This window comes from Camelus bactrianus, chromosome 32 (genome assembly GCF_048773025.1).
Source record: "Camelus bactrianus isolate YW-2024 breed Bactrian camel chromosome 32, ASM4877302v1, whole genome shotgun sequence".
Classification (NCBI taxonomy): Eukaryota; Metazoa; Chordata; class Mammalia; order Artiodactyla; family Camelidae; genus Camelus; species Camelus bactrianus.
In genome coordinates, this window is record NC_133570.1 from 23,143,207 (window position 1) to 23,160,339 (window position 17,133).

Sequence of the window (17,133 nt, forward strand, 5' to 3'; positions counted from 1 at the left end):
GCTCCTACGGTTGGCTCACATGCCGGTCACTCGTATGGATGCCCAAGAACCCGCAGCTCCCTCATCCCGGTGTTCACCTGGCGCCAGGCCAGGCACACGGATGATCATTCACTCCACCTGTACTTCTCCAGCTCCTGGTTGGTGTTACGTGGCGGCAGGTACAGACGTGGGCACTGCCCTCAACACCCATACTCGCCATCAAGTACAAGGTGGCTGGGATGGGACATGTGCAGGGCGCTGTGGGTCTGAAACAAGGCTGGGGACGGTCCTGTCAGTCTTGCGGGCAGTGGGGCAGCCAGACATGGGTGGTACACGGATCGGGGTAGAAGGGCTTTGAGACATTCTGGAAGTCCAGGTGCCACCCTTCACAGAGATGGCACTTTGGGGGCAGGAAGCAGTTCTGGGGGAAGGGGAGGAAGGTGACGGAGTTTCAGGTGCCTCTTCCTCAACCCTGTCCAGCTGGGCTGCGACCTTCAAGCTGGGAGGTGGGCAGACTGCAGTCACATGGATCTCTGTCGGTGGCAGCCAACAGGGTTCCGTGGGAGGGGCCCCAGCGCTGGGAGGGCACTGCTGAGGTCAGGGCCATGCCCAGGCACGGCTGCCCGGAAGTGGTTGGCCTGTTTCCTGGTCCCAGAGGAGTGTGTGCGGTCACGACCACATGGGTGCCCTTCCCCTGCCAACCCCAACCCTGACGGTTGGCTCCCTCCTGCACTGCATGGCTGAGTGAGGGGCTCCAACCTCCGCAGCTCCCAGTCTGCTCCTTCCCAGCCAGCCTTCCGCCAGCCTGTTGATACCCATGGCCTTGGTTCCTTCACTGGCCCTTATCCCAAGTCCCCTCCTCCAGTCCCACCTTCCCTGACCCCTACCCCCGCATAACTGAGAGGGCCTGGGCTCTCCCCTCTTCAGGGAGGTGTGTGCAGCCTGCTCCCCAGGAGAAGCCGGATGTCCTCTCTGCTCAGGCCCTTCTGCCAGCTCTCAAGTCCTTAGAAGAGCAGTATCTTGGCTGAGACCTGGCCACCCCCTTTTTGTTCCATCCCTAGGCCTGCCCCTCTCCCTGCTCCAAGGGGATTGGGTTGGCACCCTCCACTTCCCAGGCCCAGGGTTCCTCTTCCTCCCTGTCCCCCAGGCCCTGCTCCTCTCAGTCCCGCTCCCCTTTCTCTGCTGTCCCTGCTGTGCTCTGGGCTGTCACCCTACCCCTCCTGAGGCAGTAGCTCCCATGCCTCCAGCCCTGACTCCACCTTCTGGACTTTTCCCTTGGTAACCTTCTCAAGCAGAATCTCTCTCCCAGGCCCCAGCCCACCTTCACGCCTTGACAAGGGCTGCAGAGTCTCTGTCCTGGATCTGTCCCTCTGCCTCACGCTGCCTGCCCCACCTGCCTTTACCTCCACACTCTCTCGGGGCCGTGCGGGGCCATTCTACTCCTGGCATCTCTCCGGTTGGTCCCTATGGGGTCCCCTTCGCCCAGGCCTCTGGTCCAGACCGAGTCTACCCACAGGCCTCAAGCATCCGGCTGGGCCGTCGCTGCAGGCTTTGATTGCGCCCCGCGCGCGGGAGGAGCTGACCGCACAGCCGGGCACTCCGAGGGCCTCGCGGTGGGAGCGGAGGCCAGCCTGCGGCCTTGACCTCGCCGGTGCCGAGGCGCTGCTGGCCAGGGGGCTCCGGTGCGTCGCGCCTCGGCCCCACCCCGCTTCCCGCCCCGGGCCTGGCCACGCAGTGAGCGCGCAGGGGCGGCTTCTCTGGCGGGTGTCTGGGGAGGGGAGGGAAAGGCGCGGCGACCGGGATTCCCCGGGCGGGCCCCCTCCAGTTAGCCCCCAAGTTTGCGCGCGGCCGCGTGGGGGCGGGGGCCGCGCCGAGGGGCGGTGGCGCGGCCGGAGGGTGGGGTCTGGCGCGCGGGGCGGGCGCTGCCGCCTGGCCGGCCGCGGCTGGCCCGGGATCAGGGAGCCGATGTGGAATTTCCTGCCCGGCCCGGCGCCCCTCCTGCCGCCCCCCGCCCGGCCGCGCACTCCGCTTCCGGCCGCTCTCGCTGCGGCCGCACCCGCGCCCGCGCCAGCCCCGCGCCTGCCCCGCGCCGCATGGAGGGCGCAGGGCCCCGGGGGGCCGGGCCGGCGCGGCGCCGGGGAGCCGGGGGGCCGCCGCCACCGCTGCTGCCGCCGCTGCTGCTGCTGCTGCTCTGGCTGCTGCCCGGCCCCGCGGCGCCCCAGGAGCTGAGCCCGCGCGGTCGCAACGTGTGCCGCGCGCCCGGGTAGGAGCCGGCCGGGCTGGGGGAGGGGGCCGAAGGGGACACCCGGGGCCCGGGGGAGGGGGCGCTCGAGACCTCACTGCGCCAGACTTGCGGGCTCCTCGGGCCGCCCTCAACGACGCCGGCTCCGCTCCAGGCCGAGCCCGGGCGTCGGGCCACGACGGTGCGTCCGAGGCTACCCCGGACGAGGAGTCAGGGAGGGGAGCGCGGAGGCAGCGGGCGCCCGGAGGGCTGACACACGGTGTCCGAGATTTCAGATCCAGAGAAAGGGACCCTTGGGCCCGGGTGGGAAGGCTGTAGGAAGTAGGGAAGGGCATTCCAAGCCCGTGGCACGGCGTAGCATGTGCAAGAGCCCAGGCACATGAGCGTGGCTAGAGCCGGGATAGAGAGAGGCTGAGGGTCCAGGAGTGATGGAGCCGGCTCCTGAGAGGAGGGAGCCGGAGATGTCTGGAGGCCAGCCGGACTCACAGATTTGTGTCTTAGAAAGTGCGGACGCGGGTGGGAAGAGGGTGGTGATGGAGGTGGGCGCCGAGGAGCCTACACTCAGAGTGGACCAGAAGAGGGAATCGAAAGGACAATGACGTGCGCCGGCATCAAGATGTAGAACTCCCGGGTGCGGATACGCGGTGCGCAGAGGGGCGGCGCAGAGATGGGGCCCTGCGAGGAGCCGGCTCGGGGAGCCAGTGTGGGACAGGAGGGAACAGGCCCTGCCGGAGGGCAGCGGGCCCAGACCCTGTGCAGAGGCAGAAGAGCGCAGGCCAGGACCTAGGAGTGGTGGCTGGAGTCCGAGGACCTGGTCGGCCTGTCAGAGGCCAGTGCGAGGTCAAGGGCATCTCCGCGCGAGGGCAAGGAGGCGGCCTGTGGGGGTGTCCTGGCGCGGAGAGGCGGCCACCGGCTCCCGCGGGTGCGGTCGGGTCGCCCTTGGCCGCAGGGCCTAGGGAGGCCGCGTCCGGGGGCAGGGCGGTCGCCGCAGACAAGGAGCTGTGAGGGGCCGCGCGGGGTTTCCGAGCTCGAATCCCGAGGCGCGCAGACCCCTCCCCGCTGCGAGCCCCGCCTCCGGGGCGGGGGGCCGGCCTGGCCCGCCATCTGCTTCACATCGACGCCGCCGCCGCCTCCCGGGCCTCCCGGGCCTCCCCGGCCCCAGGAATGCAGCGGTGGTGGCAGGCGGGGCCGCCTGGAGAAGGGGAGGGCACGATCGCCGCCGGCCCAGGCCATCCACCTCAGCCCTTCTTCCCCGTGGAGGTCCGGACTTGGGGAATCCCAAGGCGAGCTGGAGCTGTCAGGCTCCTGCTCCCATTCCCCCTTGCCGGGAGACCTCCCCAGGAGGCAGCCTGTTCCAGTAGCCAGGGGCTTGGCCTGGATTGAGTTTCGGATCCTGGTGCCACCTCTCCCCATCTGAGTGGTCCCCGCTTAACCTCTCTGGGACTGCTCCTGCCCCTGTCTTACGGGGTTGGCTATGGTACCCACATCCTGAAGGGGAGAGGGGACGACTACTCCTGTGTGGAGCTGGTTAATGGGAAGGACAGCCACTCTGGGCACTCTGGACAGACACCCAGGGTCTGGGCCATTTCTTTCATTACCAGTTGTCTCCCCTGGAGACAGGAGGACCAGGGAGAGGAGATGCTCTCATCAGTAAAATCCCATGTGCAGGCCTGTTGTTGGTGCAGGGCAGCAGCTGTCCCTGTCTGGAGGAGCCTTAGAACGAGTCACCTGACATCTAGCAAGGGCTGGGAGGAGGTGCTTAGCTGGGGAGTGCTGTTTCCTTTGGGTGACATGGGGAGACCCAGTGGACGGGGATGGGCCTCTCTCATCTGTGGGAGAGGACGCAGAGCCCTACAGCAGATGTACTGGGGGCGGGAGGGCAGAAGGTGGGAGAGAACCAGGGAGAGTGAGGGCAGCTTTCACAGGGCTGGGGCAGGGGAGGGGGAAGTGGCCTGCCCCATCCTAGACCCCACTGGGAGGTCAAGCTTGCGTGTTGCTCAATGGATCTGCTCTATGAGAGAGAAGAGTCCCAGCCTCCCAGCCTGGAATGACATGGCTTACCCTGAGAGGGGGAAGACTCAGGGTAGGGGGAGGTAGTGGGGAGAAGGGCCCCCCAGAGGGCTCCGAGGCATTGTCAGTGTCTTGATAGAAACTGGGGAGCTTCCCTAAGGAGCTAGAGTAGACAGAGGAGGGGAGCCCAGCGGGGCAGGAGGAGAGTGGGATAGGCATGGGGTCTCAGGTGGCAGCAGAGGAGCCTCCTGGCTGGCGGGGGAGAGAATGCAGACGGACACTAGCACAGAGCAGGCAGTGCTCTTGGGGAGCTTTGCCCAGGTGGGCAGGTTCAAGATCACAGCTTAAATCACAGCATCTTCAGTGGCAGTAACAGTGTCTGTGGAGAGGACAGCCTGCAGCAGCATGGCCAGCCCTTCCAGGAAGGAAAGATCCCACAGACTCCACCTCCAGTTCTCAGTGAACCCATGTGGGCTCTGTCCTGCGGGAGAGGGGCAGGGGCGTTAGCTCTGTTGGGGTGAGGCCTGGGTGCCAGCCATGCTCAGGGGACCAAATGAACTCAGGGGCTTCCTGGAGCCTACTCAGCAGGAGCTGGAGAGCCCACTACAGCCTTCGCTGAGCTCTTAGTTTGTGCCAAACACTGGACACATCTGGGCTCCTTAATCCCCCTGCCAAACCTATGGGCCCCATTCTACAGATAAAGAGGCTGGAGCTCAGAGAGGTTAAGTTCTGTGCCCAAGGTCACACACAGACCCAGGCATCAAACTCAGCTTAGTTGGGCCCTAAAACCAGACTCCCAACCTGGTTACAGAGCTGTACCGCCAGGTCATCCAGGAGGGAGGGTGGTCAGTGCTCCCAGGGCCATCCCAGCAGGCTGTCTGGTGAGGCTGCCTGCAGGAGGGCCAGCCACAGAGGCTCTCCATCCAGAGACCTCGGTTCAGACTGGCAGAGGAGGGAGGAGGGTGATGGGCCCTCAGACCTGGGTCCCCCTAAAATGGGCACCTTGGAGCCCCAGGGCAGGGCTGGGTGGGTGGAGACATTGGGGGCCAGGGAAAGCCAGGCCAAATTAGTGTTCCCATCTCTAGTTTCCAGTTTTATTTGTGGAAAAGAAGCTGGCCCATTCCTGGAAGTTCGGGATTCCACGGGTCCCATTCCCCAGGTCCCATATCTTTGGCCCGAAGGAGAATCAAGCCCTTTCTGGAGGAGAGGGCCTCTCTTGGGTTCCAGGGCCCCATCCAGGGTGGGGCAATCATCTCGAGCTGGGAATGGTTGGGGGGTATCCTCTGAGGGGCATGATGTGGAACAGCTGCCCCCTTTCCCTTCCCAGGACCTCTAGGGTCCTCAGGCTCCTCCCCACCTCCTCCCACCACCACATCCCCATTCCAGATTCGCATCCTTCCCGAGAGGCCCTCTCCTTTTCTCTAAAGTGTGAATGGCTGCTTTGTGTCTTTAGGACTTACCTGAAGTTCTAGGTCTGATGGGACCCTGCAGACCTACAGCCTGAGGGTCTGGCCCTTCTCAGCCTCCTTTGCCCACAGTGTAGACACACCCCACCTCAGCCCTCAAGGCCCCTTCGATGGTTGTGGCTTCACTTGGCCTCCGAACCTCTGTGCCCACACACCCCATCAGCCTAGTGCTTAGGAGGCTGCACCACCCCGAGATGGGACAGTTATAAACTTTTTACCTGCTACTGAGGTAACATCATGTACCTTGTAAAGCCATATAAAATTAAACAAGATTTTATAAAAGTATAAACAGATGTTCTAATATCGCCTTCCTCCAGCCCAAGCCCTGGCGCTCTGCAGCCCTCGGGTTTACTTTCCTTCCTCTGGTGGCTGACTCCCTGGTGTACCCTGCCCTCCCCAAGTGGGTACCTTCCTGTGTCCACACTCACCTCTCTCGGAGGCTGCCCATCTGCCTTAGTGCTTAGCCTCACCTGGGCATCCAGATGTGCCTGTCTGGCCCAACCAGTCCTGGCGCTGTCCAGGTCATGTTGCAGACGGATCCCTGACACCCATCTAGCCAAGCCCTTACCCCCAGGGAGGCCCCAGACCTCCATGCATGAGTAGGTCCTTGAGGCCCAAGGACCTCTCCCCTGTCCCACTTCACTGCTGCCTCTCTCAGGACAGGTGGGGTCTTTTTTCTTGGGCCTAGTGGATGAGGGAGGAAGGCACAGACAGGGGGATCAGGAGGAGTGTCGAGACCTCTTGCAGAGGGGACTGGGAAGTTCTTGGAGGAGGTCTGCCTTCTGCTGCCTTCCAGTGTCCCCTCTCAAGGGCTGGAATTTGCCTCTTATTTGCTTGAGTCTCTGAAACCCCCGTACACAGCAGGGCCTTGAGAACCACCTCCCTGGGGCAAGGTGGAGGTTGCTGGGGTCCCAGCAGGACGAAGGTTGGGGCTGGGGCTCAGGCCCTCTCTCTCTGCCTGCAGCTCCCAGGAGCTCACTTGCTGCACCGGCTGGAGGCAGCAGGGGGACGAGTGTGGGATCGGTGAGTGGGGCACCCTGGGACCTGGGCAGGCGGCGGCGCCCACAGGGAGGAGGGGGTATAGTGGGGGCTGGACACGCGGCAGCTCGGCCCCTCTCGTCCGCAGCGGTGTGCGAAGGCAACTCCACGTGCTCGGAGAACGAGGTGTGCGTGCGGCCGGGCGAGTGCCGCTGCCGCCATGGCTACTTCGGTGCCAACTGCGACACCAGTGAGCTCGGATCCGGATCCGGGAGGGCGCGAGGCAGTGGGGCCGGATCCCAGAGATGGGCCAGGCCTGAGCGGGAGGCGGGGCCTGCGAGTGGGCAGGGTCTGGTTCGGGAGCAGGATCCGGCTTGGGGGCGGGTCCCCAGAGTTGGGTGGGTGGGACGTGGGCAGCTGCCGCTGAGTCCCGGGCCTCTCGCGAGCGCCTGGGCCTCCCACCCTCTCCAATTGCCCTGCAGAATGTCCGCGCCAGTTCTGGGGCCCCGACTGCAAAGAGCTGTGTGTCTGCCACCCTCACGGGCAGTGCGAGGACGTGACGGGCCAGTGTACGTGTCACGCGCGGCGCTGGGGCTCACGCTGCGAGCATGCGTGCCAGTGCCAGCACGGCGCGTGCCACCCGCGGAGCGGCGCGTGTCGCTGCGAGCCTGGATGGTGGGGCGCGCAGTGCGCCAGCGCGTGCTACTGCAGCGCCACCTCGCGCTGCGACCCACAGACGGGCGCGTGCCTGTGCCACTCAGGCTGGTGGGGCCGCAGCTGCAACAATCAGTGCTCCTGCAACACGTCGCCGTGCGAGCAACAGAGCGGCCGCTGCCAGTGCCGGGAGCGCACGTTCGGCGCGCGCTGCGAGCGCTATTGCCAGTGCTTCCGCGGCCGCTGCCACCCGGTGGACGGCACGTGCGCGTGCGAGCCCGGCTACCGGGGCAAGTACTGCCGCGAGCCGTGCCCTGCCGGCTTCTACGGTCTGGGCTGCCGCCGTCGGTAAGTGTAGGCCCAGCCTGGGGAGGAGGAGGGGTGGGCCGCCGAGGGGGCGGGGGTGAGGCGGCCCGGGCCCCGCCTAGCCTCCCGCCCCTTCCCCAGATGCGGCCAATGCAAAGGCCAGCAGCCATGCACGGTGGCCGAGGGCCGCTGCCTGACGTGTGAGCCCGGCTGGAATGGCACCAAGTGCGACCAGCCGTGCGCCTCGGGCTTCTACGGCGAGGGCTGCGGCCACCGCTGCCCGCCGTGTCGCGACGGGCACTCCTGCAACCATGTCACCGGCAAGTGCACGCGCTGCAACGCGGGCTGGATCGGTGACCGGTGAGCAACCCGTGTCTACATCGGCCCCAGACATGCAGCCTCCTGCTGGCCTCCCCCGATTGCCCTCCGCGGAGGGCTCTGTGGGCTTAGGGTTCTTTTGTCCCGTTTCCACTGACGCCCCCTCCCCGCGTTCCGAGGTGCGAGACGAAGTGCAGCAACGGCACTTACGGCGAGGACTGCGCGTTCGTGTGCGCCGACTGCGGCAGCGGCCACTGCGACTTCCAGTCTGGGCGCTGCCTCTGCAGCCCGGGCGTCCACGGGACCCAGTGAGTGCCTGGGGACCCAAAGGGGTGAGGGGGCCCGTATCCTGCACGGGGCTCCAGCCAGACCCCAGATGCTGCTGGGGCTGGCCAACCAGGTGGGACCCAGGCTTGGCCCTTGGCCCCCTAACTTCAGCTAGGAAGTAACAATAGGTTCTTTGGGGCAGTTTCCTGCCCTGGGATGCAGCCGGCGCCCAAACAAGAACTAGCGACCAGGTCAGCCTGTGATCAGTGGGCTCCTGAGGGCTGCAGGGTCGAGGTGACTTCGAGATGCTGTGGAGAGAGGAGGGACCTCCACGTACAGCCAAGGGTCTAGCCTGCATCCCTCTTACCCCCACACGGGAATCAGTCCCAGAATGGGCACTGCGGCCGGGGTGACCGCAGCAAGTCCCCAGACCCCCTCCCTCTGGAGTGCAGACATTCGTTTCCAATGCATGGATCGCCCAGGATGTGCTAGAGGTTGGGGGTGGGCTGCAGTCCCTAGAGAACGGAGCCAGAGAACCTGGGACCGGGGCTGGCTGGATGCGCTGTCAAGGGCAGAAGGCGTCACCGATGGCCGCGTGGCCCTCCCAGACCCCGCGCCCCTCCCTGATCTCGCACCCCCGCAGCTGTAACCTGACGTGCCCTCCCGGGCTTCACGGCGTGGACTGCGCCCAGGCCTGCAGCTGCCACGAGGACTCGTGCGACCCGGTCACCGGTGCCTGCCGCCTGGGTGAGTGGGTGGGACGACCCGGAGGGGGCGCGGGGGCTGCTGGCACTCCGCTGACCCTGTGCACCACCCCTCAACAGAGACCAACCAGCGCAAGGGCGTGATGGGCGCGGGCGCGCTGCTCGCCCTGCTCCTCGGCCTGCTGCTTTCGCTACTCGGCTGCTGCTGCGCCTGCCGCGGCAAGGACCCCGCGCGCGGGTGAGATTTCTGGATCCCGCCCTTTCCCGGGTCCCGGCAGCGCAGGATCTGCGGCCCTACCCGCCCTTCCATGCCCAGCTCCTGGGGAGCCCCGCCCTCCCCGCAGTTGGGTTCCCGCCGAGATCACCCCGCCGGGCCTGCCCCTCCACTCAGGCCCCGCCCCTGCTGTGGTTTGGCTCCCAAGGGCTCACCCCGCCCCTCTGGCCACGCCCCGTCCCTTCACTCAGGCCACGCCCCCGCAGGGAGCTCTCGCTCGGGAGGAAGAAGGCGCCGCAGCGCTTGTGCGGGCGCTTCAGCCGCATCAGTATGAAACTGCCCCGCATCCCGCTCCGCAGGCAGAAGCTGCCCAAGGTCGTAGGTAAGGATGACGGCCCGGAGTCTCTGGGGCATACCCCCGACGCAGGAGGCTGCTGGGAGATGGGTGTGATGGGGTCGGTGTACGAAATGCGGCTCCTTGAGCGTCAACGTGGATGGGCGTGGGGAGATGCCACCTGGGGAAGCAAAGGGGGAAAGCCTCAGGAGGAAGGAAGGAGTCCTGGGCGTGCAGCAGGTGTGGGCCCTGTCTGTGAATGTGAGTGGTTGCATCCTGGGTGCGGTGGGGCTGCAGCAGGCCCCCCGCCTTCTGTGGAAGGGAACACACTGTCAGTCCTGGTGCCGAGCTGCAGGCGACCGCGGGCACCTGTGCATTAGAATGCCTTACCACAAGGAGACCCGCCCCCCGGCCTGGATCTCCAGCAGTGCCCTGGATCTTTCCTGGAAAGTGGGCAGACTGGCCCCTCAGCCCCCCACCCTACATCAGGCTTCTCTCCATCCGTCTGCACTGACACATACCAGAGGTGGACTCTGTCTTTCTCACTTGTTTCTGAAGATGAGGGGACAGGGCGATGAAGTCTCCTGGGAGGTAGATGGGGACAACCAAGTAAGCCCCTGGGAGCCACTCAGCAGAGTGGGCTCTTTGGCCCCCACACCCCATTTGTGAGAGAGGGACAGGTCAGCGAGCCTCTGGGACTTCCCCAATGTAGGGTCCACATCTGCATAAGCCATGCTGGGGGTGCAGCCTGTTGAGATGGGCCAAGCCAAAGGGTGGCCCAGCCACTGCACATTTGGGCTAAAAACAAACAAACAAACAAACAAAAAAACAAAAACAACTCCAAGGCAGGGTCTGCAGCATGGCTTGGGGGCCTCTCCCAGCAGCTGTTCTGTTTTCCCAAAGCTTCCGCCCGACCTCAGTCAGCTTCCTGGCCTTGCATGTTTGAGTACGTTGTTCCCTCTTCTCTCTCTTTACTGGGTCCACCTCCAGCGACTCTCCTGTCTTGGCCTGGTGTGTCTGCCTGTCCCACCCCTCGTCTTAGGAAGGGCTGGTGGGGGTCACTCCATCCTTTGTGGCAGGAGGGTATAGGTGAGGGCAGGACAGGGCAGGGCTCCTGGCATTGGTGCTTCCCTCCCTCCCAGTGGCCCATCACGACCTGGACAACACACTCAACTGCAGCTTCCTGGAGCCACCCTCGGGGCTGGAGCAGCCCTCACCGTCGTGGTCCTCCCGGGCCTCCTTCTCCTCCTTTGACACCACGGACGAAGGCCCCGTGTACTGCGTACCCCACGAGGGTGAGTACCCCTCTGCTCGGGCCTCACTCCAACCCAGTGAAAGGTTCCAGTTGAGAAGATGTCTGTGCGCCAATCGACAGGCTGTATGGGGAGGATGGCGTGGTGATGCGTTTACTGGGGGTGGGACACACAGTGGAGGCTGCAGCCTTCGGGAGCAGGTGGGCTTTCCTGTCTCCAGCCACCACCCAGGTTCTCATGTGGGGACACCACGGAGAAAAGGTTCTGGGCCTGGGTAGCAGTGGGCAGAGGAGGCAAGAAGCGGGGTCTTCAGGATCTAGGGGCACACTTCCACCTTAAACACACTAAAATCAGGAAGGGACCTGAGTAGCTGGGATTCTGGCCTCGCTCCTCCCCTGAGCATCCCCATGGGTGACCTTGGGCAGGTAACTAACCTTTGAGCCTTTGAAGGCCTTTCTCTTGAAGGGTAGTGAGTCCCCTGGGAGGTGTTGAAGGGGCAAATGTGATGATGGTGGCCCCGTAGGCTGGGGATGTGGTGGGGGAGGGGTGTGAGGCCAGGCCGAAGTTGGGGCTCCAGCCCAGAAACGTGTCCCTCTCCGCCAGCCCTCAGCCCTCGGGCTCTGAGCTGAGTTTGTGGTTTGTGCTCTGAATGTGCCAGGCGTGTCTGGAAGCCAGGGCGGCTGAGCGCCAGCTGGGCGGGGAAGGGGGGGGGGTGGGGAAGTCGAGGGTTTGCACCTGGAGGCTGGAGGACATTCTTTCTGGAGGCGGTGACCGTCCCTCTCTTGCCTTATCAGAGGCGGCAACCGACAGTCGGGACGCGGAGGCCCCCACCGCCCCTGCCGAGGCTCTGGCGCTGTCCCCTGCGCCCGTGACCACCCCAGTGCCCGCGGAGGAGGCGACGCCCCTCCCCGCGTCCTCCGACAGCGAGCGGTCAGCGTCGAGCGGGGACGGGCCCAGCGGGGCGCTCTATGCGCGCGTGGCCCGGCGGGAGGCCCGGCCCGCCCGGGTCCGGGGCGAGGCCCGAGGCCTGTCGCTTTCACCATCGCCCGAGCGCAGGAAGCCGCCGCCACCCGACCCCGCCACCAAGCCCAAAGTGTCCTGGATCCACGGCAAGCACGGCGCCGCCGCCGCCGCCCGCGCACCCTCGCCGCCGCCCGCGGCTCCCGAGGCGGCGCCCAGCCCCAGCAAGAGGAAACGGACGCCCAGCGACACGTCGGCACAGCCAGAAGAGCCCGGCAGCCCCAGGGCCCGGGATCCGACGCCGCGGCACCCCGGGCTGGCCGAAGAGGGGCCAGCCCTAGCCGCCCCCTCGCCGCCCCGGGCTCGGGCGCGGGGCCGTGGCCCAGGCCTCTCCGAGCCCACGGACGCTGGCGGTCCCCCGCGCAGCGCGCCCGAGGCCGCCTCCATGTTAGCCGCCGAGCTGCGCGACAAGACTCGCAGTCTGGGCCGCGCCGAGGGTCTCCTGGGCCCCCGAGAGAAGCCGGTGCCGCCGCAGAAGGCCAAGCGCTCGGTGCCTCCCGCCTCGCCGGCCCGCGCGCCCGAGGCCACAGGGCCTGAAAAAGTGGCCGGCGGCGCGCCTGGAGTCGACACCCCCCGAAAGAAGACCCCCATCCAGAAGCCGCCGCGCAAGAAGGGCCGGGAGTTGGCGGGCGAGCCGGGCCGGGCAGGGGCGCCCACCCTGTAGTAGGGCGGTCCGGCCGGCCGTGCCTGCAGCTTCCCCGGCTTAGCAGCGCTGCTTGCCACCCCGCGTCTCCGTGCGCCCAGCCTCTCCCGCGGGGCCTTGGCCTCAGCAGCCTGGCGGGAGGCTGCATCTCACTGGCTTGGGCCCAGCAGCCCTCCTGGATGGGGCCCTGCGCTCAGGCGCAAAGCCCCATCCCACTGGCCAAGGCCTGACAGGCGCTTAGCTGGCCCCCTCTTCCAATGGCCTCACTATGGAGGGTTCCCACAGGCCTGGGTCTCAAAGGCCAAGGGCAGGAGGGCTCTGCCTGGAAACCACTCCTTAATTAGCCAAGAGTGCCTTGGCTGGGGCCACCCTCTCCTTGGCTGAGGCCAGAAGCACTTCTGCCCTGGTTGCCTCTCATTGGCCAGGGCCTGGTGCCTCTGGCTGGAGGCTCCCTTCCCTGACCCTAGCCAAAGGCTGCTCCCACTGGCCGAGCCCCAGGGCATCTGGTTGACCAGAGCCTGGGGAGGAGGGCTGGTCTCTGCTCCTCAGGGGGCTTGGCAGCACCCCACTTCCAGCTGCCCCTGCCCCAGCCTCCCCCCGCGCTGGCCCCTCAGCTGTCGAGCTGGTTTTGATGGCCTCCCACTACTCCATACACCTGGGAATACAAGGGAAGGGGCGACGACTCCACTGGCCTGAGGAGATGTATTTATAGGCCCCCGGCAGGGCTGCTCCCACCCCGTCTGGGTGCCCCAGGATGGGCTCCTCCCGGTAGGGGCTTGGCCAAAGCTTTAATAAAGTGCCTTTTTCTCCCCTGTGCCTTGAGTGCTTCCTACATGCTGGGCCTCTGGCAAGGCTGAGCCCTGAAAAAAATTACTTGTGACTTCCAGCCTGCACACACACCCCCAGAACCCCTCGAAGGAAGTGGAACCTCGGAGCCCAGGTGTGGGTCTTCCAGGACAATGTTGGAAATGGATCTGTACATCCTTCAGGTGTTCATCCAGTTACTGGGCACCCAGCTTGGCCTGCCTTATCAGGGCTGGTGCCTGGGATGAAGGGTTGGCTGGCACAGATAGGGTGGAGCCCTTGGCTGCAAGGAAGGGGCCTGCGCGTGGGGCTGCTTCTGACCTGTGCTCTCCCCGCTGGCCACTGCTGTTACACATGGGGCTCTGAGCTCTTTGGTGTGGCTGGGGCAGGTCAAAGGCTGGGGCCAGGGGGCAGTGGGCCATGGGCACAGCCTCCAGCCAGGCCGTGTCTGGCACAAACAAGACAGTCTGGCACTGCACAGAGCCCTGCTGTCCGTCTCAATGGGCTCCCTGTCCTCAGCCGGAAATTCTGGCCCACTCACCCCACCCACCCTGGGGAGGAGTGGGGAGAGGGAGGGGAGCACTCCTGGCCCAGAGCCCTAGCTTGCCTCACAGGCAGCCCCCCCAACCCCGCCTAGCCTCGACCTGCCCTCCAGTCATCTCCCCACCCCCACGCTGCAGCCCCCAGCACCACAGGAGCCTGAGCCATGCTGGCAGCTCAGGATCACCTGGCACATCTCTTGCCCTCTGGCTGGATGCCACGTGGAGGTCAATGTCAGCAACCCGGATAGGGGCTGAGCCACCTGAGTGCAGATGGCCTCATGCCAGGGGCGGGACAGCTGGCGAGGCTTACGTGGCCGTAGTCCCTGCATCTGGCCCAGTCAGGCAGCACGTGGGATGCAGGCTCTCCATCCCTGGGCACACAGCTTCCCTCGAACCAGCCGGGCATCTTCCCCACTGTGGCCCAGATCCCTTCCAGCACCAGGCCATGCTGGCTGCTGGGGTTGAGAACACAGGCTTAAAGTCAGCCAGGAGGAGCCATCTGGGCCCAGCAAGGGATCAGCACAGTGTGGGGTGACCAGAGTGGGGACATCGGCCAGGCCTTTCCTGGGGCCCCTCCTCCCACTGCCCTGGGAGTCTCACAGAGCAGGGGCACCCTGTGGGCCAGATGCTGTGGCCTGGAGACCAGGCAGGACCCAGGATGATCTAGGTAGTCACTTGGGGAGGAGGCCATGGGGACCCCCTCCCCATCCCCTGCCCGACACTTGCTCCCTCCCCACCCCCTGGGGCCTACAGCGGTGCCAGCTCCTGGAGCAGGCGCCACAGAAGGGAACCGCGGCTGCTGGAACCTCCGTTGCCATGGGGACGGGGACCACAGGACCCACATCTGGTAGCGATTGAGGAGGAAAAATTATGAGTCGTGGAAAACGCAAATATTTTCTGTAGCACAGAACACAAAGGAGCGGGAGGAATGTGGAGAAGGCCTGAGCCTCGCTGGGTTTCAGATGGGGATGGAACACACATCACATGGAGACAGAGCTACACGTACACACGCACATGGATGCACACAGACACACACAAATGGAAAAGTACTCACACCTACAGCCAGATCCAAAGAAGGATGGAGAGATACTCACGGCCAGTACTCATGTCCCTGGACCGGATGGAATCAGACACTCTCTCCAAAATAAACGCACAGAAACGCTGAGACAGAAGTCTTGCCACACCACACACACACACCAGAGGAAAGAGAGCCACCAGAGGAGACACACACACCGAAACAAACATGAAAGCGCAGCCACCACTGGAGCACAGAGCACAGCCACCCTGTGAGACACACTAACAGAAAGGACTCAGTGACATACACAACACCCCCCAATGTGGGGACACAAGCCAGACACAACCCTGCAATGCACACAACCCCTCCAACTTACAGAAGCGTCGAGAAAGACACAGACGACTCACACACACAGACACACACACATGGCCAGACGCCACAGCAGCACCCAGGGGGCACTCACTCCACAAGCACATATACCCTCCATCAAGACATGGACACATCCACCACCAGATGCACAGAAACACGGGACACACACGTTGTGGCGGAGGAGGTAATCGGGTTATTTCAATTAGTTAATTAATTAATTAATATGACGGTACTGGGGACTGAATCCAGGACCTTGTGCATGCTAAGCACGCCCTCTACCACTGAGCTACCCCCTCCCTGCCGAGACTGGAGAATTTCTTACAATGCTGGAGCGTGTAGTCAAGGACGCCAGAATGATGCTAAATCAGGCGTTCAGCTCTTTGACCTCCTGAGACCAAGGTCAAAGCTAAGTAGTGGAATACGGAATATGGTTTAACAGAAAAACAAAGCACATCCTCAGTCCTTCCGTTTTCATTATACCATAACAGACTAAAGTTCATATTTTCTTAGCCATTTTTTCAGTGTTTTTTTCCTTTTCACTTTAATTTACCTTTCTTTAATGGACTTTATTTTTTAGAGGAATTTTAGGTTCACAGCCAAATTGAGCAGAAAGTGCAGAGATCTCCCACATACTCTCCCCCCACCAGCATCCTCCACTATGGACATCCCCTACCAGGGGGGACATTTGTTACACCTGACACATCTACAATGACACGTCATCGTCACCCAGTGTCCATCAGGAGTCACTCCCGGTGTACAGCCTGCGGGTTTGGACAAACGTGTAATGATGTGTGTCCACCACTGCGGTGTCCCACGGAGCAGTGCCGCTGCCCTAAATCCCCTCTGCCCCACCTTTCACCCCTCCCTCTCCCCCGACCCTGGCAACTCCTGAGATTTTAATTGTCTCCAGGGTTTTGCCTTTTCCAGAATGTCCTAGAGTTGGAATTACACAGGATGCAGCCTCTGCAGACTGGCGTCTTTCTCTTTCTAACATGCATTTAACTTTCCTCCATGTCTTTTGTCTGGAGAGCTCATTTCTTCTTAGCCCGGAATACTCCTGCGCAGTCTGGACTTAGAGTTTACACATCCATTCGCCTCCTGGAGGGCGTCTCAGCTGCGTCCAGTGTCTTTTTCCTGACGGCCTGGCAGGCATTTGGAGGGGCGAGGGTGGAGCGCAGGAGTGTTGGTCGGGGAGACGGAGCAGGGGGCTGTCCCAGCGGCTGTGCTGCCCGGAGGAGTGGGCACGCCGCGGGTCTAGAGCCCCGACCCGGCCGCCCACGAGGCGGAGCGCAACGACGGCGCCACCTAGCGGGCGTCTGCGGAAGCGCCCAACAGCCCTCGAGAAGAGCCGGCGCCCTCGGGTCCCCAGGGAGGCAGGGTCGCGGGCCCAGACCATCCCCAAAGTAGGCACCGCCCGGCAGAGAGCCAGAGGCTGAGTGTTAGCTTTGCGTGACGCGGGGGTGATATCACCTGAGATGTCGTATGCACCTGGCCCGGATCCTCAGGTGGGACCACAGCCCCTCTACCCCACCACCGCTCCCCTCAGAAGGGTCCCTAACTCTCTGCTCCAGGTCCTGCGGGCACGCGATGGGGGTGGGGTACTGCCCCTGAGGGGCGATGCGCGGGAGCATGTGTCCCTTCAAAAGGGACAGTGGTAGGGGAGGGTACATTTCAAGTGGTAGAGCGCATTCTGAAAATGCACTAGGTCCTGGGTTCAATCCCCAGTCCCTCCTCTAAAAAATAAATAGATGAATAAACCTGATTACCTAACCCTCCCCCTCAAGAAAACTGAAAAAAAAAAAAAGTGAACGTGCTCGCTGCAGGAAGGAGGATGTTCTGACCCAGGAGGGTTGTGGGTGACATTGTGCTGCGTAAAGGAGGCAGAAGGTAGAGAAGAGGTTGTCAGGGGCTGAAGGGGGAGGGGAGGGGAGGAGAGGAGAGGAACTCTGCTCTCTGCTGCTCCTGGGAGGCTGGGTGAGGGGTGGGCACTCCTGTCACCATCTAGGCTCTGCCTG

General features: G+C 64.0%; 1 protein-coding gene across 2 annotated transcripts; it reads left to right on the forward strand.

Moving 5' to 3' along the window:
- The first annotated feature begins 2,029 nt into the window (after positions 1–2,029).
- On the forward strand, positions 2,030–13,202 carry SCARF2 (scavenger receptor class F member 2). Of its 2 annotated transcripts, none has more exons than XM_074356453.1 (11): positions 2,030–2,242; positions 6,662–6,720; positions 6,824–6,925; positions 7,158–7,677; positions 7,777–7,995; positions 8,133–8,261; positions 8,864–8,967; positions 9,045–9,162; positions 9,390–9,520; positions 10,615–10,767; positions 11,520–13,202. In XM_074356453.1, the coding sequence occupies exons 1-11, from the start codon at positions 2,073–2,075 to the stop codon at positions 12,407–12,409; spliced, it is 2,595 nt and encodes an 864-aa protein (XP_074212554.1). In that variant the 5' UTR covers positions 2,030–2,072; the 3' UTR covers positions 12,410–13,202. The 2 variants fall into 2 exon arrangements, with proteins under 2 accessions (XP_074212554.1, XP_074212555.1); XM_074356454.1 differs by having other exon boundaries at positions 2,031–2,242; positions 9,405–9,520.
- Positions 13,203–17,133: the final 3,931 nt, after the last annotated feature.

What these genes read in the sequence shown, in the direction of transcription:
- SCARF2 (XM_074356453.1), top strand. Translation starts at nt 2,073, where the DNA reads ATGGAGGGCGCAGGGCCCCGGGGGGCCGGGCCGGCGCGGCGCCGGGGA. An exon ending in CGGTGCCAACTGCGACACCA is followed by an intron (nt 6,926 to 7,157) that starts GTGAGCTCGGAT and finishes ATTGCCCTGCAG; the next exon opens with AATGTCCGCGCCAGTTCTGG. An exon ending in GTACTGCGTACCCCACGAGG is followed by an intron (nt 10,768 to 11,519) that starts GTGAGTACCCCT and finishes TTGCCTTATCAG; the next exon opens with AGGCGGCAACCGACAGTCGG.